Source organism: Thermothelomyces heterothallicus, assembly GCF_042370625.1.
Source record: "Thermothelomyces heterothallicus CBS 202.75 unplaced genomic scaffold P884_scaffold_10, whole genome shotgun sequence".
Lineage (NCBI taxonomy): Eukaryota > Fungi > Ascomycota > Sordariomycetes > Sordariales > Chaetomiaceae > Thermothelomyces > Thermothelomyces heterothallicus.
The window spans coordinates 649,557-670,943 of record NW_027192571.1 but is presented as its reverse complement, the minus strand read 5'-3'; the positions used below and the strand labels follow the sequence as shown (position 1 = coordinate 670,943).

The 21,387-nt window shown below is 56.1% G+C and overlaps 8 protein-coding genes across 8 annotated transcripts; 5 read left to right on the top strand and 3 right to left on the bottom strand.

Annotated features, from left to right (window-relative positions):
* The first annotated feature begins 70 nt into the window (after positions 1–70).
* P884DRAFT_242939 (adaptin N terminal region-domain-containing protein) lies at positions 71–2,837 on the top strand. The gene is made up of 3 exons (XM_069440292.1): positions 71–186; positions 242–384; positions 447–2,837. Exons 1-3 carry the CDS (start codon positions 147–149, stop codon positions 2,718–2,720), a joined length of 2,457 nt encoding a protein of 818 aa, XP_069297891.1. The 5' UTR covers positions 71–146; the 3' UTR covers positions 2,721–2,837.
* A 990-nt stretch (positions 2,838–3,827) lies between these two features.
* Positions 3,828–5,502, top strand: P884DRAFT_199517 (uncharacterized protein; the record flags this gene model as incomplete). Its single annotated transcript, XM_069438235.1, has 3 exons — positions 3,828–3,894; positions 3,948–4,012; positions 4,075–5,502. 3 exons carry the CDS (start codon positions 3,828–3,830, stop codon positions 5,500–5,502), a joined length of 1,560 nt encoding a protein of 519 aa, XP_069297890.1.
* A 799-nt stretch (positions 5,503–6,301) lies between these two features.
* P884DRAFT_18098 (uncharacterized protein) lies at positions 6,302–6,729 on the bottom strand. The gene has a single exon (XM_069437337.1). The coding sequence runs from the start codon at positions 6,665–6,667 to the stop codon at positions 6,470–6,472; it is 198 nt and encodes a 65-aa protein (XP_069297889.1). The 5' UTR covers positions 6,668–6,729; the 3' UTR covers positions 6,302–6,469.
* A 614-nt stretch (positions 6,730–7,343) lies between these two features.
* Positions 7,344–10,086, bottom strand: P884DRAFT_18090 (uncharacterized protein). The gene is made up of 3 exons (XM_069437336.1): positions 9,789–10,086; positions 7,548–9,698; positions 7,344–7,479 (listed from the first exon to the last, which is right to left on the bottom strand). The coding sequence occupies exons 1-3, from the start codon at positions 9,902–9,904 to the stop codon at positions 7,467–7,469; spliced, it is 2,280 nt and encodes a 759-aa protein (XP_069297888.1). The 5' UTR covers positions 9,905–10,086; the 3' UTR covers positions 7,344–7,466.
* A 1,592-nt stretch (positions 10,087–11,678) lies between these two features.
* Positions 11,679–13,328, top strand: P884DRAFT_223368 (Metallo-dependent phosphatase-like protein). The gene is made up of 4 exons (XM_069439558.1): positions 11,679–11,971; positions 12,131–12,364; positions 12,443–12,697; positions 12,779–13,328. The coding sequence occupies exons 1-4, from the start codon at positions 11,956–11,958 to the stop codon at positions 13,240–13,242; spliced, it is 969 nt and encodes a 322-aa protein (XP_069297887.1). The 5' UTR covers positions 11,679–11,955; the 3' UTR covers positions 13,243–13,328.
* A 532-nt stretch (positions 13,329–13,860) lies between these two features.
* On the bottom strand, positions 13,861–15,283 carry P884DRAFT_277429 (immunoglobulin E-set; the record flags this gene model as incomplete). The annotated part of the gene is made up of 4 exons (XM_069443071.1): positions 13,861–13,991; positions 14,054–14,102; positions 14,162–14,487; positions 15,190–15,283. The coding sequence occupies 4 exons, from the start codon at positions 15,281–15,283 to the stop codon at positions 13,861–13,863; spliced, it is 600 nt and encodes a 199-aa protein (XP_069297886.1).
* Positions 15,284–17,125: 1,842 nt separating this feature from the next.
* Positions 17,126–18,895, top strand: P884DRAFT_17948 (uncharacterized protein). Its single transcript, XM_069437330.1, has 3 exons — positions 17,126–17,289; positions 17,354–18,569; positions 18,632–18,895. The coding sequence occupies exons 1-3, from the start codon at positions 17,223–17,225 to the stop codon at positions 18,675–18,677; spliced, it is 1,329 nt and encodes a 442-aa protein (XP_069297885.1). The 5' UTR covers positions 17,126–17,222; the 3' UTR covers positions 18,678–18,895.
* Positions 18,896–19,500: 605 nt separating this feature from the next.
* On the top strand, positions 19,501–21,288 carry P884DRAFT_223359 (NAD binding domain of 6-phosphogluconate dehydrogenase-domain-containing protein). Its single transcript, XM_069439557.1, has 3 exons — positions 19,501–19,963; positions 20,033–20,206; positions 20,439–21,288. The coding sequence occupies exons 1-3, from the start codon at positions 19,853–19,855 to the stop codon at positions 21,192–21,194; spliced, it is 1,041 nt and encodes a 346-aa protein (XP_069297884.1). The 5' UTR covers positions 19,501–19,852; the 3' UTR covers positions 21,195–21,288.
* The last annotated feature ends 99 nt before the right edge of the window (positions 21,289–21,387 follow it).

The window sequence follows — 21,387 nt, the reverse complement described above, 5'->3', positions numbered from 1 at the left end:
GAGCTGCCGCTCAGCGCTCGTGAACCCTGCACATCACGTCACTGCTCCAAGCCACAGTCAATCCCCAACTGCCCGGTGCTCTGCCAGGGAGCGACTGCGAGCAATACTGCGTGAAGCTCCTGACGGAGCAACGGCAGTCGCCCAATATGGAGTCAATAGCGAGGATCTCGACATTGCTGGAGAATGGTATGTTCCTGACCGATATTTTGACGAATCCAACAGGACTGACCGTCCCTTGCAGCCCGAGATCTTACCCTCGACGCTGCCGCGGCCGCCCGAAGTTCGCGGGGCTCGTCCCGACCCCTCGATCGCTCCCAGGTCAAGAGGCTACTGGACAGCCGCAATGAGCGCGAAGTGCTCGACGGGCTCAGGCGTGTCATCTCGGTACGCCGTCATTGCCGACCACCGACAGTCTACGTTTCCTCCGCGCTAACATCCGCCTCCAGATGATGTACCGCGGCCAAAAGACGCTGCCCCTGTTCTCGTCTGTTGTCAAAAACGTCGCCTCGCCTAATATCGAGATCAAAAAGCTTGTCTACATTTACCTCATCCACCATGCCGAACAAGAACCTGACCTTGCCCTTCTATCCATCAACACCATTCAGAAGTCCCTGTCGGACACGAACCCGCAGGTGCGGGCGCTGGCGCTGCGAACCATGTCGGGAATTCGGGTACCGGTTATCAGTCAGATCGTCTCCCTTGCCATCAGAAAGGGTGCCGGGGACATGAGCCCGTACGTCCGACGCGCTGCGGCTCTGGCGATTCCCAAGTGCTACCGGCTTGATCCCTCACAGCTACCCCAGCTGCTAGAATACCTCTCGACCTTACTCGGAGACAAGCAATACTACGTGGCTGGCGCGGCCGTGACGGCTTTCATGACCGTATGTCCAGATCGGATAGATCTAATACACAAGCATTACCGGAACCTGGTCAGAATGCTCGTCGATATGGACGAGTGGAGCCAGCTGTCGACGCTGCGGTTGATGACGGTCTACGCGAGAAAGTGCTTCCCGAGGAAGACAAGGACTGTCAAGAATAAGGAGCGACCCGCCGAATTGCAGGACTTCTATGGCGAAGCAGCAGAGGCCGGCCCGGAACCTAAGCAGGTGACGGTTCTCGATCCCGACCTCGAGTTGCTTCTGAAGAGCATCAAGCCCCTCTTGCAGTCCCGCAACTCTGGTGTCGTGGTTGCCGTCGCAAGGTGCTACTCCGCCATCGGAACTCCCTCCTACACCAAAGCGGCCATCGGGCCCCTGGTAGCGCTGCTCCGTGGCGCTCAAGACATTCAGCAAGTCGCCCTCTACAACATTGTTTCCATTTGTCTGAGCTGTCCTGCCGATTTTGTTAAATACGCCACCCATTTCCTCGTCCGCGCAACCGATACACAGCCAGTGTGGGAGCTCAAGTTGGAGGTGCTCACACTTATCTTTCCTCACGCCCCGCGGCACATCAAGAGCCTCATCCTCAATGAGCTGGAGCACTTCAGCCGTGGTTCCGACAAGCTTCTGGTCCGCGAAGCCGTCAGGGCCATCGGGCGGTGCGCGCAAGCAGATAGCGCTACCGCTCCCCGATGTTTGCGCCTGCTGCTGAGCCAAATCACTAGCTTGGATGGCATACTGGCTGCGGAAAGCTTGACCGTCATTCGTCACCTTATCCAGCAAGACCCAACCGCTCACGTCGCTACCGTGATCCGTCTCGCCAAGAACCTGGACTCGGCCACCGATCCGCAAGCTCGCGCAACCATCATCTGGCTCGTAGGCGAGTTTTCCGGCCTTGGCGGCGCGGACAACATCGCCGCCGATGTGCTCCGCATCCTCCTCAAAGACTTCGCTTCCGAGCCCGAAGTCGCTAAACGCCAGATTGTGCTTCTCGGCGCAAAGGTTTACTTGCACTATGTTAACCGGCAGATTGAAGAATCTCAAGCCGGCCGGCCGCAGTCCCCGCAACCCCAGGCGGAATTCGACCAAGACCAGGAACCATCTCAACCCTCACCACCGGCTACTGGCAGCAACAGACCGAAAGTTTTAGAAGAGGACGATCACCCTATCGCTAAGCTCTGGCGCTACCTCCTTCTGCTTGTGCGATACGACACGTCATATGACCTACGCGACCGCACGCGGCTGTATAAATCGCTCCTCTCGGTCCCGCAGCTCGCGACGCTGATGCTCCTTGCGCCGAAGCCAGCTCCGCAAGCACCCAGCCCATCGGAGACTAGGCGTGGTTATACCCTGGGTTCGGCCGCGCTGGTGCTGGCAGGCGGCGGCGGGGTGCATGGGCTAAGGGGATATGAGGACCTGCCTGAGTGGGTGGAAGAGGGCAAAGAGCCGGATCCCAGGTTGAGGGATGCAGAGGGAGCAGACCGGTACGGCGAGAAAAGGGTTGTCCCCGCGGCCGAGGTTTTGGATGCAGCTGCTGCCTCAAGAGCACCGCCTTCTTCAGTTGGTGGGGAGTCCAAGGTTGTGAAGGCGGCCAATGGGATTGGGGAAAAGAGTTTGGATGATTGGTTGGCTGAGGAGGAAAGCGACGAAGAAGATAGCGGGAGTGTGGAAGAAGAAGAAGAGGAGGAGGAGGAGGAAGAGGATGAGGAAGAAGAGGAGGAAGAGGATGATGATGATGATGAGAACGAGGAAAAGGAATCCGACGAAGAAAGCTCGGATGAAGAGGAAGATGAGAGCGAGGAGGAGTCAGAGGAGAATGCTAAACTTCTACGGCCTGCATGAGAGCTCTCAATAGCAGCAAACCGATCTGCCAGCGCATCGACCTTCAACTCACTGCTGAGGTGGAAAGCTCGCAGCAGATAGTACGAGCGGAAAGCAATTTTGAAACGCGACACTCCCAGCGCTCATGGATCAATACCCCCCCCCCCCCCCCCCCCCCCCCCCTGAAAACCCCCCCCCCCCCCCCCCCCCCCTTCTCTTCCTAGTAAGTTGACAAGTTCTTCATCGGGTTTTCCCAAGACAATTCGATCAGCGTCCCAGCCATGAGTCCCATCAAAGCTCGGTGAAGCCTCCTTCTCGATAAGGTTGCGTATAATTAACCGTCCAAGCTCGATTGCCTGGAACAGAAGTATTTCATATCCTGGAACTAGCGCGCTGACGGCCGACACAGACAGCGTCTCCATCATTTCCAACAATGCGCATGGCCGCTTCCTCCACGAGCAACATCTTGGAGGGAGCCGGCGGGCCCAGGTCTTTTCACAGCTACTTGTTGCATACCTAGCAAACCGTGGCACAGAGGTGGAAACCATCGTGGACTCGTTGGAGGGCACGAATAAACCTCAGGACGCTGCTCTATCTCAATGCACTCTTATACAAAGCCATCTGCATCATTGACAGCTGGAGCTGAAGCTTAGTTTGTCTGCAACCTCGAGGTCGTGGAAGGATAGTTAGTTACTAAGGAATCATTGCCCAGGACCTCTAACAAAAGACCCATACTGTAACTATGGGCCAGCTGGCCCGAGCATCCTAGGCAACCCCGCTTCTCGGCCCACGCCTGTTCTCCCAAAGAACTGTTGGGCGGTCGATAGGGTATTCGGGCTTATCTCCCTACTGGTCAGTCGGCGCAGGAGCCGAAGAAGGCAATACGGCCCCGCAACTGTTCCTTGAACAGGATTCTACAGGTGCAAGCTGGAGCGATCCCGCGGCTGGTGGGGGGGGGGGCAGTCATTGGATAAAAATTGTGGGACTTAATATGTCGATGGCGCTTAACTTAACGATTGGCCGGCGCTCATGGACCTCATTCCTGCACGCTCGCAGCCGTCCATTCTATCTCTCGACCTTCCCGTGACATATAACCAGGACCTCACCTTCCCCTCCGTTCCTATCGCCATGGCCCGCACTCGAGCCCAAACAGCGACCCAGAAGGCGCTCCCATCGCCGGCGTCAAATAATCAAGGTACGTACGTTTTCTTCGCAGCGCCAAAGGACATCTTCTGCTGACACTTGCAGGAAACCGACCCCAGGTACGCAAGTGCCCGCTTCCAACTATACCCAGCAATCCACCACACCCACAAGTATGCCTTCTATCCTTCGTATTATATGGTTCACAAGCTAAGTTAGGTCACAGGACATACAGGATCCGCCGGCGCCTGTCCAGAGCAGAGGTCGCAAGCGTAAGCAATCAATCGAACATACACTCAAGGACCCAGACCCAGACCTAGAGCAACAACAGACATCCCTTCCACGCCCTACCGAAGACGCATTCAGCAGGCCAGCGATTAGCAGCGGCGCCCACGAACACACTGACCCAGTTGCTTTCTGGGTAAAGGAAGGGCACTGGCCAGAGGAGCAGGACTGGTTAGAAGAGACCTCAAGGATGGATTTTACCATGGGCCATCTCCCACTCGCGCGAAAGAAATCCTCGCCTAATCTAACCCGGAAGCGATCGAACTCTGCTATATCCATGACGCCTAGCGATCAAAAGCCAAGGGAGGAGAAGAGCGCACCATACCGAGACCAGCGTTATGAAACCCTAGTCGAGGTCAAAGGTAGCTATATGACCAAAGCTCCGCTAGGCTTAGCCAGCGCTAGCCAGGCTCTTTGCCAATCTCTCCTCGAGAAGACGCCACCCGTTCCTAGCGATACACTCTTCCGCGACGATATCTTTGAAATAACATGCCAGAAGATCTACAACAAAAATGAGGCACGAGTCATTCAAGACATTAGTCGGCTCATTGTTCCTTCGGCTGAAAGTCTTGCAACATTCGGTGTAAAACACCTTGACATCCTGATAGAGAGCGTTAACGAAGGGTGGAATAACTTAATCCCTCTTACCAGCACCCGTCCACAGCCTGACTACTCCGTTGGGTTCAAACGAGACGCATTTACTAAGGACCAGCTCGCCAAACTATCACCATTTATTGGTGACTTCATCGCCGGGGACCAGTCCTTCTTCATGGCTACATACTATATGTACTTCCCATTCCTGACTTGCGAGGTAAAATGCGGCGCTACCGCGCTCGACATCGCAGACCGGCAGAATGCCCATAGCATGACCCTTGCAGTACGGGCTATCGTCGAGCTCTTCCGTATTGTAAAGCGCGAGGATGAGCTTAACCGGAAGATCCTCGCCTTCTCTATCTCGCATAACCACCAGTCAGTACGAATCTACGGCCACTACCTAGTGATAGCAGGGAAAGATACCAAATACTACCGGCACCCGATTCGGACCTTTGACTTCACAGAGTTAGACGGCAAAGACAAGTGGACAGCATACCGGTTCACGAAAAATGTCTACGATATATGGATGCCTACTCACTTTAAGAACATCTGCTCTGCCATCGATCAGTTGCCGTCAAATTTGGACTTTGATGTCCTACCACTTTCTGAGGAGACCGGGCTTTCCCAGGATTTAGGAAACCTGATGCAGTCGGGTGCCTGCTCCGCTTCTACTGGCGAGCAGGACAGCCAGTCGAGTGTCGCTAAGCAGCAAGCTGTTAGTCTAGATACCTCATTTAGCAGGGTAGCAAAGAGGAGGAAAGGCCGGGAGTTGGCGGACAGATAGATAGGATTTGAAGGATTAGCTTCTACCACCACCACTAGTTTTTCTAGAGACATCAAGATCACTAGTTTCTCCCTCGCTCGTCAGGTGTGTCACCATTTTTGGGCTAGAGGAAGAGTGACTTCGACTCCCTGCCGAGCTCCCACTCACCACCGAGTTCTCACTAACCCACAAAGGAAGAAAATGGTGGGGTGGCTCTGGGTGGTCTGGCAGGGCATTTTCCACAAAGGGGATGGCAGTTGCCTCTCGGCGGGAGGGATTCGTCTACCAGCGTACGTCCAACTGCTAGACTCATCACAGAGGGTCAGCTGATAGACATACTCTCCTGACAATCACAGAGCCAGCTCGTAAGCATGGCACTTTTGGGGGAGTTGTCCTTGCAGACCGAGTATATCCACGGCCCATAAGCAGCGGAGCTCACCCTCAAGGCACAATCAAGGACCTACGCTCCTCCTCCTCCTGACCGAATTCTTCCTACCTCCCTCGGAACCCGACGCCTGGCCAGAGTGTGGACCTGCCTATGGTCTCCGGGCCAACCACATACTCATTTGTTTACGACCCCTGAGAAGCTCACTTCGTTGTTACGGCGGTGGAATACGGTCTTCCAAATCCTCCGCTCTGAGCCTGAAGAATTTTCTGAGCTCGCGTGGGTTCGCCTGGTCGTACAGTTTCTGTTCGTCCCTCCAGTCGAACACACGTTCCACAACGGAAGCTCGAAGTATGGAGGGGAAAAACCAGCAAACTCCCAGTCGGTGATCCCGACTATTTGAAAGGTATCAGGACATACAAATATGTTTTGGTGTCCGAGATCGTTATGACAGAGGGAGAAGCAAACGGTTGCTGATGATATTCAGTAATAGTAGCATTTTTAAAAGGCTATTCATCTCACCATTCTACCGACGGGGTTTAGGTTGCTAAAATTAGGTTTGCTCGCCAACCAACCAACACACCTCCCGGATCTCTCATCTCTTCACCCGCTGCTCACCCCCTTTCCCACGGTCGCCTTCGCCCGCCCTCGGCCGACACTGGGCGGTGCTGGGGTTGCCTTGTCCGGCTGCAGCGCGACCGTCTCGACCTGGACGGTCATGGTCAGCTTGGCCACCCTGTTGTAGGGCGGTGGCTGGGGCTTGGGCACTAGGAGGCTGTAGAGGCTGCTTGTTGGCGACATGGCTGCGGCCTTGTCCCGGTGCGGGCGGGCGCCGGCAAGCCCGAGGCGGGATTACAAGGGTGTGTGTTGGATAAAGGGGGGAAAGGGGAAGAGGGAGAGGATTGGAGTTCTCTTTGCTTCATGGCGAGTGGGCGGTTCCCAGGCTTAATTAAATAGGACGTCGAGGGCCGATTCGTAGCCAGTTCGGGATCAGCTTGCATCGTTCAAGTGACAAAGGTCGGTGGGGAAAAAAAAAAGAAAGAAAGAAAGAAACTTACTAAGAGACAACAGAGTAGTTGTTCGATAATTAGTTTATAGGAATCCAGAATACCACCGTTGCTCAGCGCCAGTTGTCCAAGGTTGCTCATAGTTTGACAGCATGACAAGGTCAGGTTAATTAGGTAATTAAGGCGCTTGTTGTTGTTCACCGATTCAATTTCAGAGGACAATCCCAATATTTGAAACCGAGGCTTTGTGGCAGGCCTGCCTTGATGTTTGGTGACAACCATCATTTCTTGCTCTTTGTCTTGACGATTACGGAATACCCAGCCAGGCAACCCGTGTGATTCCAACATCCCTAATTACTGCCTACACTGGTTACTAGAATTACCAACAACTGCCGCGCTATGCCGTAGCCCGAATGAGCCACATTTGAAGTCACCAGGAAGTCCAGACCCTGCCCCGGACGCCTATCCAGTGACGCCACACGCAATGCTGCAGATGCAATCATGGGACATGCAGAATAACACGTCAAGTTTCATCGTAACTCGCCACCTCAGATCCGGTGAGGCTGAAGCATTCGAGGACTGAACGAGACCGACTACCAGCGCCGACTGTAATTATGCAATTAGCACGTGGCAGATAGAAGATAGTCTTTGGCCACTAGTAGTATAAAGCTTACCCAAAGGCCGCGGCAACCTGAACCCTCTTGACAGGCTTCTTCGCCACCGGCTTGGTTTCAGGCTCGCTCGAATCTCTGGCAAGACCTAGCAGATCTGCTTCGAGGGCTGTGAGCGGCGACTCGCTACGGTTGCGACCGCTCCTGCTCGGGGTTGAAGCCCGGCTACGACCACGGCTGTGGCCACGGCTGTGGCCACGACTGAGACTTCGGTACCGACCCCGGCTATGGCTCCGGCTGTGGCTTCGCCTTTGGCTGCGCCCACGGCTACGGCTACGACTCCGGTCTCGGCCCCGAGACGGCGAGGTCCGCCGCTGGTATGATCGATCCGAAGACCGACGCCTCCACTCGCCATCGTGGTACCATGCTGTGTCCTTCTCGATGGAATGCCCGCTTTGGTAGCCGCTATCATGCCGTCTGTCCGAATAGCTTATCCTTTCGTCCCGGGGCGGGGAATACTTGGTTGTCTTGTGCACCTCATGATATCGGCGGTCATTAGAAGCTCTGAAGTTGGTCTCTCCTGCCTGGGGTGACCAAGGGTCCCCTTCGAGATTGCATCTCGGCGGGCTTGGACTGCGCCGACGAGCTACATTGGCGCTGCCGTGGTCTTCACGTGACCAGTCTCTCCGATGTAGAGACCACCGTCGGGCCCGTTTCGGGTCCGGTTCGCCATTGTCGCGGTCATAGCCAGCATCAAAAGACCGCTTTCGGGGGCGGCGACCGTCCCCATCGTACCAGTCGCGACCAGAGTCGCGCCGCCGGCGGTCAGGAGGCGAGTGGGGCCGGATATGGTCGTCATGATTATCCGTTGGATGTCCCTCTGGCCTGTCCTGCTTCGTCCTGATTGCTGATCGGTCAAACCTGAACGGAGGGGGCATCTTGATGGATGAAGGCGAAGGGGGCGCATCTGGTGGGTCGTAGCTTGGGTATTCATGCTCGCTCCCGGGGAAGCGGCGCACGACCATGCCTTGGTAATGCCTAAAGACTGGGTCATTCTTAAGCGTGGCCCAGGAAGGATGCTCCCTGATGGACCGCCCAAAGTCCTTCTGGTTGTCCTCCCGGAAGAACTCGGACTTCACACATGTCGCATTGTAGGCTGGCGGTATAGTCGGCTCGTCGGTGTACTCAAGCGGGAGAGGAATGCCAACGGGATCAGCGGGCTTGGTCTTGACGTCCGGAAAGGCCTGCTTGAACTCTTCCTTGAGTCTGGGATCCCACCCACTGGTGTCTTCTAGACTCCCTTCGCCCGCTTGCTCTTCGTTGTCTTGCACCTTTGGCTCGTTGCCTTCGGGCTTTGATCGCGAGTCGTCAGTCTTTGTTTGCTGTTCGTCGCGGCTGGCTTGACGTCCGCGACGCTCGTTACGGGACTTTCCCTTCCCATGTTTCTCATGCCCATGCCGATTCTGTTCGCGGTGCTGGTGTGATTTCTTTGAACCGTGGGATTTTTGTGATCTGCCTCGGTGGGACCCTAAAGGGGTTTGGTTTGCTGAGCGTGAGGAAGGGGGCGATGGCCCGGCGTGAGCTGAAGACCAGCTGGGAGGGGGAGAGTACTGATGACCCGTGGGAGCGGGCGGACCGTAAGGTGGTGGCTGCCCCCGCGCGAACTGATAAGGGCCTGGCGGAGGTGGAGTTGGATAGTGAGGAGGATAAGGTGTAGAAGGAGGTGGAGGTGGCGGTTGCCCAGACTGGTGCGGTGGGTATGTGCCTGGAGGGTATGAAGGTGGTGGGGGAGCTGAAGGAGGAGCAGCACCAGGTGGATAGTAGCCCGGGGCCTGAGGATACGGCGGCGGGTAGGCAGGCTGGCCATATTGAGGTTGAGGAGTATAACTGGGGGGAGGTGGTGGGGGTGGGGCTGGGTAGTGTCCGTATTGCGCCGGCGGAGGAGGCGGCTGATAGCCGCCGACATACGGATTTGGCGGATAGTTAGGCTGCTGATAGCTTTGGCTCGGAGGAGGAGGTGGTGCCGGAGGGGCGCCGGGGGGGAACGGTGGGGGCGGCGATGGGCCGTACGGGGCACCAGGGGTGATGTGGGATGGAGGAGGAGGAGGAGGAGGAGGGTAATGAATGACAATGGGCCCTTTCTTCTTGTCTCTTGATGAACCCCTTCGCTCGTTGTTTCCATGCTCTTTGTGCTGCTGCCATCGTTGGAGACCCCTGCTCATTGTCAACAACGCACACGCCAAGCAGCAATGGGCAATGTACAAGGGGGGGGCCGGGGGGGGGGGGTCGAGCAAAAAGACTTACACAGGCACCTCGCGAGTAGGTTCCGGGCAAGCAAACGCCCAATGTCCCTTGACACCACAGTTGTAACATACTGCCTCCTGCTCTGTGGCATCCTGTCCAGGCGCCTTAGAGCTCATCGCGGGTTCGATTCCAGTGCAGACAGAGGACAAGAGGCCCTGGAGCACCTAAAGAACGGAAACAGGAGACAATGACTGACCAAGCTGACACTAGAGATTGAAGACAACTGCGAACAGAACAAAATGGTTGCCCAATGAGGTTGGATGGGGTTGGCACGGCGTACCACTAAACGAGCGAGTGGTAACGGTCCGGGTGTTGGAACGGTCAGCCCGGCCAGCCTGGCTCAAGTCATCGATGGTCGGTCGGATCGGATCGACTACCGTCTACACGGGGTCTGTGAGATGTTGCAGTATGAAAGCACAATCAAACAGGTCTCCCTTGGGGCACAATGCCCTCGAGAGACCAAGACCCTGTTTTGGCAAGTTAACCGGAGGTGGGCCGCGTCGACGATTGGTGAAGAGGCGCGACCCGGTCCGGCGCAGTGTGAGCCCCGAGCAGCAAGAATAATAGTGGATCCTGGCGGCGATGTAGTCGCGCTCCAAAATTCCGCTGTGCCTCTGACCCAACGTAAAATGTCTTTCCCGCGACATAGGAGACGCGGATGCAGTGTTTATCGGGGCTCAATCTCGTGTGCTCTGAAGTTGCGTGGCGTGGATCTGGCCAAAGTCTATGCTGTGGATCGGCCAGGTCTTGCTGCCGGAGCCCAAAATTCGAGGTTGAAGGGTGCGCTTGAGCGTTTGCCGCCGCCGACTGCGGGGCTGACCGCGGCATAGTCACGTGCAACAGAGAGCTACTCTCGAATGCTGCGAGTACCACGCTCGCGCATGTCTTGCGCAGGCTTCATCAACAGCGATCTCAAAAGTCCGATTAAGTTATATTGACGAGAACATGGCTCGGGCAGCAGCAGTTATTGCATTGAAATCAGCAGCAACGGACGAGAATCAGCTGTGCTGCCAACAGCGGAGGAGAGTTTTGAGAACACTTTGAATTGTTGACATGGCTCTTCGACGCCTCTGCTTGAAGACAGGATCCAGCTGTCGGATCCGTGCAGATTCATACAAGCCACGTCTTGATGAATAGAAGGTGCGATACAACTTGAGAGAAGCCCCAGGACAGGGCGTGAGGGATAGGAAGGATAAAACGAGGAACGAGCCAGCCGGGGCAACGAGCGTTGACCCCCGTCTTCGTCCACATACCAGCGGCCAGGCCGGGCCAACCCTTGAAACCCAAGGGTAGCCTGGTGTGAAGCCATATCCATTTCCTTTGGACTGGGCTTTTGGGCAGACTCAGACGTCCCGAAGGTACAATTGGAAACGAACAAACAGGAAAAGAGGCCTCAGGCCCGACCGCAATGCCGCGATCATGGGCCAGAACAGGCGTAAAGCCAGGAGGGCGAAATGCCACCTCCAAGCTTCAGAGAGGAACGGCCAAACTCCCGTTCTAGATTGCGATTACTGGCATCGGTGGCAATCAAGAGTACGGAGTAGTAGGAGAAGAATGTCGAGCATCAAGCGACAGTTTAAGGCGCATCAACGCAGTGAGAAAACGGGGGGGCTGCAAGAAGATGAGGGAGAATTTTCCAGGCGGGCGGCAAGTGGGAAGGGAGCTGGTTTTGAATCCGAGAGAACCTTCCCAGGTGTCAAGGTGGGGAAGCCTGAGTCCCAAGCACGTGTGGGATGAGCGGGCTCTTGGCGAAGGCCCTCCGGCAGATAACTACCTCCATTGTTAGGAAAGGTCGGGTCACGCTCCTTATCGCCGAAGATTCTCCGACCAGGTGGTCAATTGTGATGGGAACGCGCCCTGCTTGTCAAAGATGCAGGGCTGCAGATTCAGTGCTGGACCGGAAGCCCCTGGACCATGCTTCGCAGAGCCGCCCATCAACTCGACAACAAACCTCTGCTGCCATCCATCTCCAATATGTTGTAATGTCCACAGCGACCGTTCTCTTCAGCTTCTGCTCGATGTGACGCCCAATTTCGGCGAATATGTTGGTTCGCGTACCCTTATTCTCTGCCGTTGTCATCGCTCGAACCGGGTGTCATAGTCCTCCCCTCTGCGGATCCTGATAGCGCCCGGTCGTCTATTCTTGCACAACTTGTTCATCTAAAAAATGCCGGGACTTCCTTGTGAGTGCCCCAGGGTTTCTTGCGCTGGGCTGCCGCGGTTGGCCCCTCCCCTTCCGCTACTTGCAGCGTGCAGGTTTATAAACATCGATGCCGTTCCCACCTTGACCGACGTTTGGTAACTCGAGAAAATTACGGCTGACAACCCCCCCTTCCTTTCAGCTTCCGTGGACCTCGACGAGTGCATCTCTCGCCTCTACAAAAAGGAACTCCTGGCCGAGTCGGTCATCGAAGCAATATGCGCCAAAACTAAAGAGCTTTTGATGCGCGAGAGCAATGTTGTCCACGTCCGCGCTCCCGTCACGGTTGTCGGTGATATTCATGGGCAGTTCTACGATCTGATTGAGATATTCAAGATTGGCGGCTGGTGTCCGGACACCAACTATCTGTTTCTCGGTCAGTGATGCTGCACAGCTCTGCTCCCAACGCACTTCAGCCGTCCCGGACATCCCGCTGACCCCGAGCCGCAAACAGGCGACTACGTCGACCGAGGCATGTTCAGCGTCGAGACGATTTCTCTCCTTGTGTGTTTGAAACTGAGATACCCCAACCGCGTCCACTTGATACGAGGTAATCATGAGTCGCGGGGCGTGACCCAGTCGTACGGCTTCTACACAGAATGCGCCCGGAAGTACGGTAACGCCAACGTCTGGCACTACTTTACCGACATGTTCGACTTCTTGACCCTGAGCGTTGTCATCAACGACCAGATATTCTGCGTCCACGGGGGTATGATCCTCCCCACGTCCACCTGCCCTCTCGGCTCCTCGTTCCCTTCAACTCGGTCCTAACCACTTTTCGCCCCGGCAGGCCTCTCCCCCTCCATCCACTCGATCGATCAGATCAAAATCATCGACCGCTTCCGCGAGATCCCACACGAAGGTCCAATGGCAGATCTGGTCTGGTCGGACCCGGATCCGGAGCGCGACGAGTTCTCGCTATCACCCCGGGGCGCCGGCTACACATTCGGCGCGCAGGTAGTCAAGAAATTTCTGTCGGTCAACAACATGAACCACATCCTGCGCGCCCACCAACTCTGCCAAGAAGGCTTCCAGGTGCTGTACGACGACCGGCTAAGCACCGTTTGGAGCGCGCCCAACTACTGCTACCGCTGCGGCAACATGGCTAGTGTGCTCGAAGTTAGCGATACCGGGGAGCGCTACTTCAACGTGTTCGCGGCGGCACCCGAAAATGACCAGGTCAAGGATGCCCAACTGAGTGGTGGGGGAGAAAAGGGGGCTGATGGGGGAGCGTTGCCCGACTACTTCTTGTGATGGAGGCCTGGCTAGAAGGTGACGTGACACTGGCTTATTTACGATGACCATACAACCTTGGACCATGACATTCCCATGAGACAGTCGGTAAACAGATGTGTTCATGCTGGTCGGCAGCAAAGCCAAAAAAGCCTGAAGCTACAGAACCGAGATTCGCCTCTATCTCCAACACCTGCACCTCTCCCGGTAGCACCAAGAACAATGACTCCGTGAGCTAGTTTAGCGGCTATGTTTTGTCGTCCGGCGATGCGGCGAGGTCTCTCCTGCCGGCCCCGGAGACCGTAGTTGTCCGTGGGGCGACCAAAAAGAAAAAGAAAAAAAAATGGAAGCATTGCCAGCCAGATCCCATCATCCAGAAGCCTCCCCCCGGTTCACGTTTCTAAATCTGGTGGTGCTCAACTTGTTCGCGGAACCCGGTCCAGCTCTCCACTCCAAACACTTCTTCCATCATGCCGTTTCACCAATGGCGCCAATAGCGATGCGGGAAGGTTGAGCGAGGAAAACCATCAGGAACCCTCCACAGAAGGTGCCGCGAAAGCAAAGCCGTGGTTGCCGAGTGAAAAGCTGCTTGTTCCGTTTTCATGCCAGACCGGGCGGGGAGTTGTGAAGTAGGCTGGGTCACCAGTCCTTGTCGATCTCGAAGGTCCAGTCGAACTGCAGGTGGGTTTTCTTGTCGTCGTCGACGAAGCTAGAACTGACATCGTACCGACCACGAACGGCCCAGCCCGAGGGGGCAGTCTCCTCGGCAACTAATGAGATACGTTAGTGACAGCCGTATGGGTGAAGTGCCGACAGGCTAGGGAGGGAATACATTTCTTGGTATAGATGGGCTGCTTCTCTGTGTTGGGAGCATAGCTGCCCTGTAATTGTGAGTCAGTTTCTGCCTTGGTTGAAAGGATGTTTGGGAGAGACTGCTCACAATCATCTCGCTGGTCTTGCCGCCCGGAATACGGATGCCCTTGCGCTTGATCACCTGCACATAGTGCAGGCCGCTAAGAATTTCGTGCTGAACTTTGAACTGGGCGCTCATGGTGAAGGTGGCACCCTCCTTGATTTTGAACGGCTGCTTCTTGAGGTTCTCGAGGCTACCGGGGGCGGTAAGGTCGATCACAACTGGGTCGCGACCGGGCGACTCCATAGTAAGCGACTGGATGATGCAGACGCGCGGGTCGTTGGGGTCCGAGAGATCCTTCTCGGCGAGGCCGAGAGACCTCTTGTAGCGCTGAAGAGACTCATCGTTCTCATCTGAAGTGTCATCGTTGTCAGTCTCGCCACTCTGAGAATCGGCTTCATTCTCCGCCTCGCTCTCCTCGGGACAATTGTGAGGATAAGGAGAACGGCATCGCACGGGACGAGGTGCCACGGCATTCTCGCGAAAGGCCCGGAACTCAACACCCTGAACATCAGGCTCGCGGAAGCTGACTTTGCGGCCAGAGGACATCTTGTCTCTTCACTTTGGTCAAGGACAGGTTGTTAAATGGTTGTTAAAAGGGGGGGGGAAGTGGGGAAAGAAAGCAAGCCGATGCGGCGTGATGTGAATGTCGGGATCGGAAGTTAAAATGAGCGTACTCGCGGTGAGTTTTCGCGGGATTGACTTGGAGCACAAGTGTAAGGAGGACGGGAGGGTTCGATTGAGAGTCGGGCGTTTTGTGGCAGCGGGCTGAATAGGGTTCAAGGCAGCGGTTTAGGCCCTGCCCACGAGTTCAGATAGAATAGCAAGAGGGTCCGGAACAAGCACTCAAGAGTTGACATTCTTCCAACTCTGGCCAGGGAGAGAGGGGGGAGGGTAATGAGTGAGCATTGCTGGTCGGGGCAACACATCGAGAGGGACCACACGCGTGAGCCCCTTGGACACAGGGCCTTCCGACTTTTGAAACTTCACTGCACTTGTCCATGGAAAACAATGAAACCAGCAACGCAAGCTCAGCTTCCCGCACAACAACTTACCCATCTTATTATACTCGGCCAGACTCTGTTTGGGCTGGGAGAGCTTGTAGCCAGAGGTCGACTCTGGCATCAGGTCGTCGTCTGCGGAAGTCATGATGGGCAATTGATAACTTTAAGCTGCACGCCGTCGACGTTGAGTTCTTGGGGGTGATAACTGGAATATTTCGTTTGTCGGTCGCCTTGCACTGAAAGTCACAAGATTGAAAAGGGGCTTGACGAGTGTTCCCGCGATGCCGGGGATGAAGCTTATTTATTTGGGCGGTGATGAGGGGTGGTGGTCGGAGGGGTTCCGCTTGGAGTGCTTGGCCAACCAGCTGCAGCCCGGCCGGACTGACCCCGCCAAACCGTGCATTCGTCAGATATGGAACGCCCACCATCGGCGGGGGGGAAGAAAGAAGGGGGTGAGGCGAGTTTACAACTAGGCACAGTATACAGACAACATGTTAGTCTGCCAGGACCATCGGCACTAAAGCTCTCTCACTTGAGGTCCCCCAACACTGCCTGGCCCGTCTCCGGCTTCGTTGCCCTGCAAATTCATCCAAACAATGGTAGAAGCAATAGCCAGTGGCATTGATGCACCCGCTCATACATCATACCTAGCCTATTTCAAAGAATACGCGGCTGAACATACATAATAGCTTAATGACATTCATTTTTTAGGCGCCTGGGAGTTAAGGGGGACAAGCCGGACCCCTTTCGCTGTTCAAAAGAACTGGCATTTTCCACATTTGCAATGGCCCGCTGTGTCCCATCATCCCATCATCGGTCTGTGTCTGGACAGGGTCATGTCATGGTGGACAGCATCACCAAGGGCAGGCCGGGCGACCACAGGTTGAGAAGGCCCAATCGATTCACCGCTCATTCGGCCCCGTGTCACGGCCAGGCCGGCCGAGACTGCCCGGCGGCGCTGGGCCTGGCAGAGAGAAACGGAGCGGCGATTTTCCGACGCGACCGGGGTGGGCACATCTGGTCCATCGCCGACGGTCTGGGTGCTTCAACGCGGACAACCCCTTCCCAACGGCGAATATTGCGACGCCAATGTGTAAATGATATCGCTGGCAATGCAACACAGTCCTTAAGGACCGTCGCGGTCGCTGTGGAAATACGCTAGATGGCAGTAGTCTGCAGTCCTTTCTCCCAAGAAGACGTGGCAATTCAATCGCTGCCCAATCAGCGAATCTGGGAAGAGAATGAAGCCTTGCCAGTTGTTCGGGTTTGACACCCCGCAGTTCGAGCAATCGAACGCTGAACGCGGGAACGAGGAAGGTGCCTGCACACGTGAAGTAAACGTACCGCGTACCCGTAGTGTATCCGCGCACCTCAGCAACGGATTACATGCCGAGTCTCGCTTTACCACCTTGAGAATGGGAGCAGCCGCCTCCCCATTGCGGAACACTTTTGAGCATGGGCAGGGCTGCACGAACACAATTCGCTGCCCGGGGCATGATCTCCCGCGCAGAAAGTTCGGCATCCTGGTCGTTCCCCCGGTGAGCGCGCTGTTGGAACCCCAACCCTTCCGGGCATGTGGAGACGGAATCAATCAATGCACCCAATCATAGCGCTCTTTCTCTCATCCCCGCTGGCGCTTGTGGTCTGTGCCTTTCCACTCAACACGCGAGACCTCCCCCTGTGCTCCCCACAGCTCGAGTCGCGCAGACGAGCCAGCCAGTTGGTCCTTCGCCTGGGCAACCCCCAGACTCCCTTCTTCGGTCTGTCAATTCCAAAGAACAGATTACAGATTGCGCCCAGTCCAGGAGTCGGTCGCAGAAAGTGTCCATATCGCTGCGCCGCCGCCGTACCTCCCCGCCGCCGACTCTGCATCATACACATCATCTGCATACCCCTCCTGACATCATTCTGCTCATCTTCGGTTTTCTCGCTAACGCTTATCCCCCGCGACAACGGCGCTGCCTGACGGCCCCTGCGGCTCCGCGCAAATATTTCCCGGTCGCCCGCCGCGCTCACGAACGCGCACAAGTCGCCCGAGTCGCGCGATTAATTCGTCTTCTTTTTCTGTAAAAGGGCATCTGGATATGATGGCGCCAAACAGACATCTCCCCGAACGACACAATCCTCTTCTGCTTGAAGATGTGCCGCCTCGTGCGTCTATCCCTCTTCTTCCTTCCCCTTAGACCTGCCACGTAACTAACCCGTTTTCTTGCAGATAGCGAACTCGTCGCCCGTCGGCGGCTCGGGCAGACACAGCTAACGACACGCATGGTCGCTGGGGTTCCCGCTGGAGACATCCACCCGTCGGCGCTTGGCGCGTTCGATTACGCGCATCTGCGCGCTCCGCTACCAAAAGGAATCGTGTCTGGCATCTTCAAGTCGTCGCCGCCGAGCTACTTTTTGATGCGTCGCAGCGAGGACGGATACGTGTCCGCCACCGGCATGTTCAAGGCCACATTTCCCTACGCAACGCAGGAGGAGGAAGAAGCGGAGCGGAAGTACATCAAGTCGCTCCCGTCCACGAGCCCCGACGAGACAGCCGGGAACGTGTGGATTCCTCCTGAGCAAGCCTTGATCTTGGCCGAGGAGTACCAGATCCTGCCTTGGATCCGCGCGCTGCTCGATCCCGCCGATATCGCGACAACTGCCGGCGCGGACAGCGGTCCTCCCAAAAAGATTACCGCGCCGCCCAAGTTCTTCTCCGGCCAACCCACGCTTGCCCCGCCCACGCCGAGCACCTCGCGCACCTCGCGCAGCCGCCGCTCTGCCAGCCCGGCCAAGTCGACTGCCAGCAAGCGCGCGATTGCCAGCCCGCGGAAGCGCCGCGGTGCCTCATCGCAGCCGTCCGTTGTCACCGACAGCCTGCCGTCTAGCACCGGAGACTCAGTTTCGCCTACTCTTGTCAATGGGGAGACGCCGGACCAGTCGCAGCTCTCGATCGCGTCAACGTCCAAGGTGGCAAAGGTCGAGGAGGCTCCGGAAGCCGAGCTCAAGATCGAGTCGATTGAGAAGGAGCCCGCCGTTGTGCTCGAGCCCGTGGAGGAGGGCCCCAAGGTCAAAATCCACCTTGACCAAGATGTCAAGGTAGACCAAGAAGGCGACGAGGTCAAGCACACCAAGGTCGAGCTCGAGGTTCCTCTCCTCGGCGAGCTCCCATCGCCCGAGGACGCGGCCAAGATGGTCGCTGACGCCAAGGCCATGGTGGAAGCTGCAGTCAAGGCCGACAATGAGGCCTCTGGTGCTTCGAGCAGCAAGGGGAAGCGGAAGGCTGATGACATCGCTCAAGATGAGGACGGCGAGGGCAAGGAGGAGGGCGGCGCTGAGCCACCCAAGTCCAAGAAGGTCAAGACAGAAGCGGAGCTCCGCAAGGAGAAGATTCGCAAGAGGGCCTACTTTGGCCTCACAGCCACGGTTGCCGTGGGCGCTATTGGGTAAGTGATACTCGGAGAGTCATCCATATCCATGTGCTATGGTGCTGACCTGATGTTTACAGAGCGCTCGTCCCGATACTCACACCTTATGTTATGAACGCTCTATAGCGAAGATCTCGCGTCGTCTGAAGGCGAAAAATGCACCAGAGGACCAAGATTCCTGTGTGGCATTTGCCAGGCTCACCGCGCCGCTCAGTGTCAATTCAATCATGCTTTAGAGTTGTGGGAGAAGAGTACAGGACTGGTGGGTGGAATGTTCCTGCGATTTTCAAAAATGCGTCTTCATATTGTCACCCTTCTTTTTATTTCTGCACATACCCCCTGCAGCAATGCCGCGTTCCAACATACGGGAGGGAGAGAGCTCAGGGCCGGGCTAGGAAGCAGGAGGCGAGACTCTCGTTAAGGAGAAACCCTCGGATGTGGTCGAGCCCGAAACAGCCAACCTCGGGTCATTTGCGGGCTTAAGTTTGGAAGGCGACGGAGTCCTTTGGATGGAGAAGGGCGTTGAGGTGATCAGATACTCCCAGTATCCCCTTGTAATGAATGGACATGGAATCTCCAACTCCAAATTTCCCGCCGTATTGTGCATCGGTTACATCAATTATCAGAGACAAGAAGCTAAGCTGGTTCTTTTGCGATTTGAATCTCGAACGTGAATTTTGCGGAAGCAAACCTACTGGCGGTCGACTTGTTTTGTTGCGAGGCTCCACAGGTGAACTGCTCGACCGCGCCAGCTATGTTAAGTACTTCTTGTTCCTTAGGGAAGATATGTAGCTGGGGGCGGAAGCCCGGGCAGCCTGGATACCGAGGACGGGGCCAAGCCCGATTCGGCTCGTTTCCTCATTTGGGCCGCCCACAAAAAGCTTTTTCTTGTTCCAGCCGCTTTACCCTTTTGCTCATTCTTCCTCAAAATTTCTTAAAAAACCGATTCTGAGAATCACTTTCTTCTTCTTCCCTCCACGATGTCATCCTTTAATTCTTGAAGATCTCTCCGAGGCAAGGAGAGGAGCGGGAGCTCCCGCCCTTCCCACTCTATTCCCCATGCTCTCCGCATTGGCGTAGCTGGTCTGGTGACCCGAAGATCGGGCGGACCATGCTCAAATGAGCGGCAGTACCGCCTACGCCCGGCAATGGGCGGCTTTTGGCACTCAGCTGCCCCGCCGCTTGCCCGCGCAGCCGGATCAACAACACCGAGAGAACCCGCCCTCCTGCTGAACTCTGCATCTTCTCCCCTCCCACCAACTCACCGGGCTGCGTCGCGACGAGAGAGATAGAGATTCAGAATGAAGCCTACCGTGAGGTTATGGAAGCCCGTCCTCCGCGCCCAGCGCCGGGCGTTTTCGTCTTCGGCGCGCAGACTGGACAACTATGCCTTCATCGGTCTGGGGCAAATGGTAAGTCTGTTCTTGTGTGCCATTTCATCCGCGACTTCGTTTGCCCTAACCATTGTATTCTCGGATCAGGGCTACCAGATGGCGAGGAATTTGCAGGCGAAGCTGCCGCCAAGCGACACCATTCGTGTCTTTGACATCAACAAATCGGCGGCGGACAAGCTGGTGCAGGAGATGGCCGCACAACAGGCCGGCGGCGCGGCTCCGGAGGTGGCACACAGCGCGGCAGACGCAGCAAGGGATGCGGTATGTAGTGATCCCCTCCTTTCTTGTTTGTTGTTCCTATCCATCTGGCTTTTATGATGAGTTTGTTTTCTCAATGACAGTTCTAAGTTGGGCCAGCTCGCCTGGTCTTCCTCGTGATTATTGTTATACAACAAAAGCCAATCCTCTGAGAAGCCCAAGGACCACATTCTGTCTACATGGACGATGCACGAAGCAGAAGAGAGCTTTGAGCTGACCGAATACCTTTGAACAGGATACGCTTATCACCTGTCTCCCGGAACCGAAACACGTCAAATCGACATATGACGCTATCATCTCGGCTTTTCAGACAGAACCGAAAAGAGACAAATCCTCGCAGTCCAAATCGCGTCTGTTTATCGATTGTTCTACCATTGACCCTTCCTCGTCACGAGAAGTCGCTAATGCCGTGTCCTCGGCCTTCCCCAATGGTGAGGGCGTCTTCGTTGACGCGCCAATGTCGGGTGGTGTTGTTGGGGCGACAGCTGGGACTTTAACCTTCATGTTGGGAGCTCCACAAAGCCTGCTTGGCCGCGTTGAACCTATCCTCCTGCGGATGGGTAAGCGTGTTTTGCATTGCGGGCCACAAGGGGCAGGGTTATCAGCCAAGCTGGCCAACAACTACCTGCTTGCGATTGAGAACATTGCAACAGCAGAGGCCATGAATTTAGGAATTAAGTGGGGACTCGATCCCAAGGTCCTCGCCAGCGTTATCAATGTCAGCACCGGAAGGTGCTGGCCAAGCGAGGTCAACAACCCCGTGCCAGGCGTTGTGGAAACGGCGCCGGCGGGCCGAGACTACGCCGGCGGCTTCGGTATTGGCCTGATGAGGAAAGATTTGAGGCTTGCCATCCTCGCAGCCAAGGAAGCTGGCGCAGAGCTCCCATTAGCGAGCAAGGCATCGGAAGTTTATGAGGCAGCCGAGTCGGACGAGAGGTGTAAGGGGCGTGATTTTTCGGTGGTTTACCGTTGGCTTGGTGGAAAGGAGTGATCATCAGTTGAGCCCACTGTTGCGCCTTGTTTACCTAGGTTCACCAAACTTGAGCCAATACACAACCGTTATCCCAGGCCTTGCGACGTTGAGTGAGTGCAAAAGCCGTTCTCCTTGGCAGGGTGGAGCTCGATTGGTCACTTTGCGGGGGGAGGGAAACCGGACCCTAGAGATACCCTCCTTCCCCTCTACC

Excerpts from the sequence above, each read along its gene's own strand:
- P884DRAFT_18090 (XM_069437336.1), bottom strand. The coding sequence starts at position 9,904 with ATGAGCTCTAAGGCGCCTGGACAGGATGCCACAGAGCAGGAGGCAGTA. Across the intron at positions 9,699-9,788 it reads CCTACTCGCGAGGTGCCTGT|GGGTCTCCAACGATGGCAGC; the intron begins GTAAGTCTTTTT and ends GACAATGAGCAG.
- P884DRAFT_18098 (XM_069437337.1), bottom strand. The coding sequence starts at position 6,667 with ATGTCGCCAACAAGCAGCCTCTACAGCCTCCTAGTGCCCAAGCCCCAG.
- P884DRAFT_242939 (XM_069440292.1), top strand. The coding sequence starts at position 147 with ATGGAGTCAATAGCGAGGATCTCGACATTGCTGGAGAATG. Across the intron at positions 187-241 it reads CTCGACATTGCTGGAGAATG|CCCGAGATCTTACCCTCGAC; the intron begins GTATGTTCCTGA and ends CGTCCCTTGCAG. Across the intron at positions 385-446 it reads GGCTCAGGCGTGTCATCTCG|ATGATGTACCGCGGCCAAAA; the intron begins GTACGCCGTCAT and ends ATCCGCCTCCAG.
- P884DRAFT_17948 (XM_069437330.1), top strand. The coding sequence starts at position 17,223 with ATGATGGCGCCAAACAGACATCTCCCCGAACGACACAATCCTCTTCTG. Across the intron at positions 17,290-17,353 it reads GCTTGAAGATGTGCCGCCTC|ATAGCGAACTCGTCGCCCGT; the intron begins GTGCGTCTATCC and ends GTTTTCTTGCAG. Across the intron at positions 18,570-18,631 it reads GTTGCCGTGGGCGCTATTGG|AGCGCTCGTCCCGATACTCA; the intron begins GTAAGTGATACT and ends TGATGTTTACAG.
- P884DRAFT_223368 (XM_069439558.1), top strand. Across the intron at positions 12,365-12,442 it reads CACCAACTATCTGTTTCTCG|GCGACTACGTCGACCGAGGC; the intron begins GTCAGTGATGCT and ends AGCCGCAAACAG. Across the intron at positions 12,698-12,778 it reads GATATTCTGCGTCCACGGGG|GCCTCTCCCCCTCCATCCAC; the intron begins GTATGATCCTCC and ends TCGCCCCGGCAG.
- P884DRAFT_223359 (XM_069439557.1), top strand. The coding sequence starts at position 19,853 with ATGAAGCCTACCGTGAGGTTATGGAAGCCCGTCCTCCGCGCCCAGCGC. Across the intron at positions 19,964-20,032 it reads TCATCGGTCTGGGGCAAATG|GGCTACCAGATGGCGAGGAA; the intron begins GTAAGTCTGTTC and ends TTCTCGGATCAG. Across the intron at positions 20,207-20,438 it reads CAGACGCAGCAAGGGATGCG|GATACGCTTATCACCTGTCT; the intron begins GTATGTAGTGAT and ends ACCTTTGAACAG.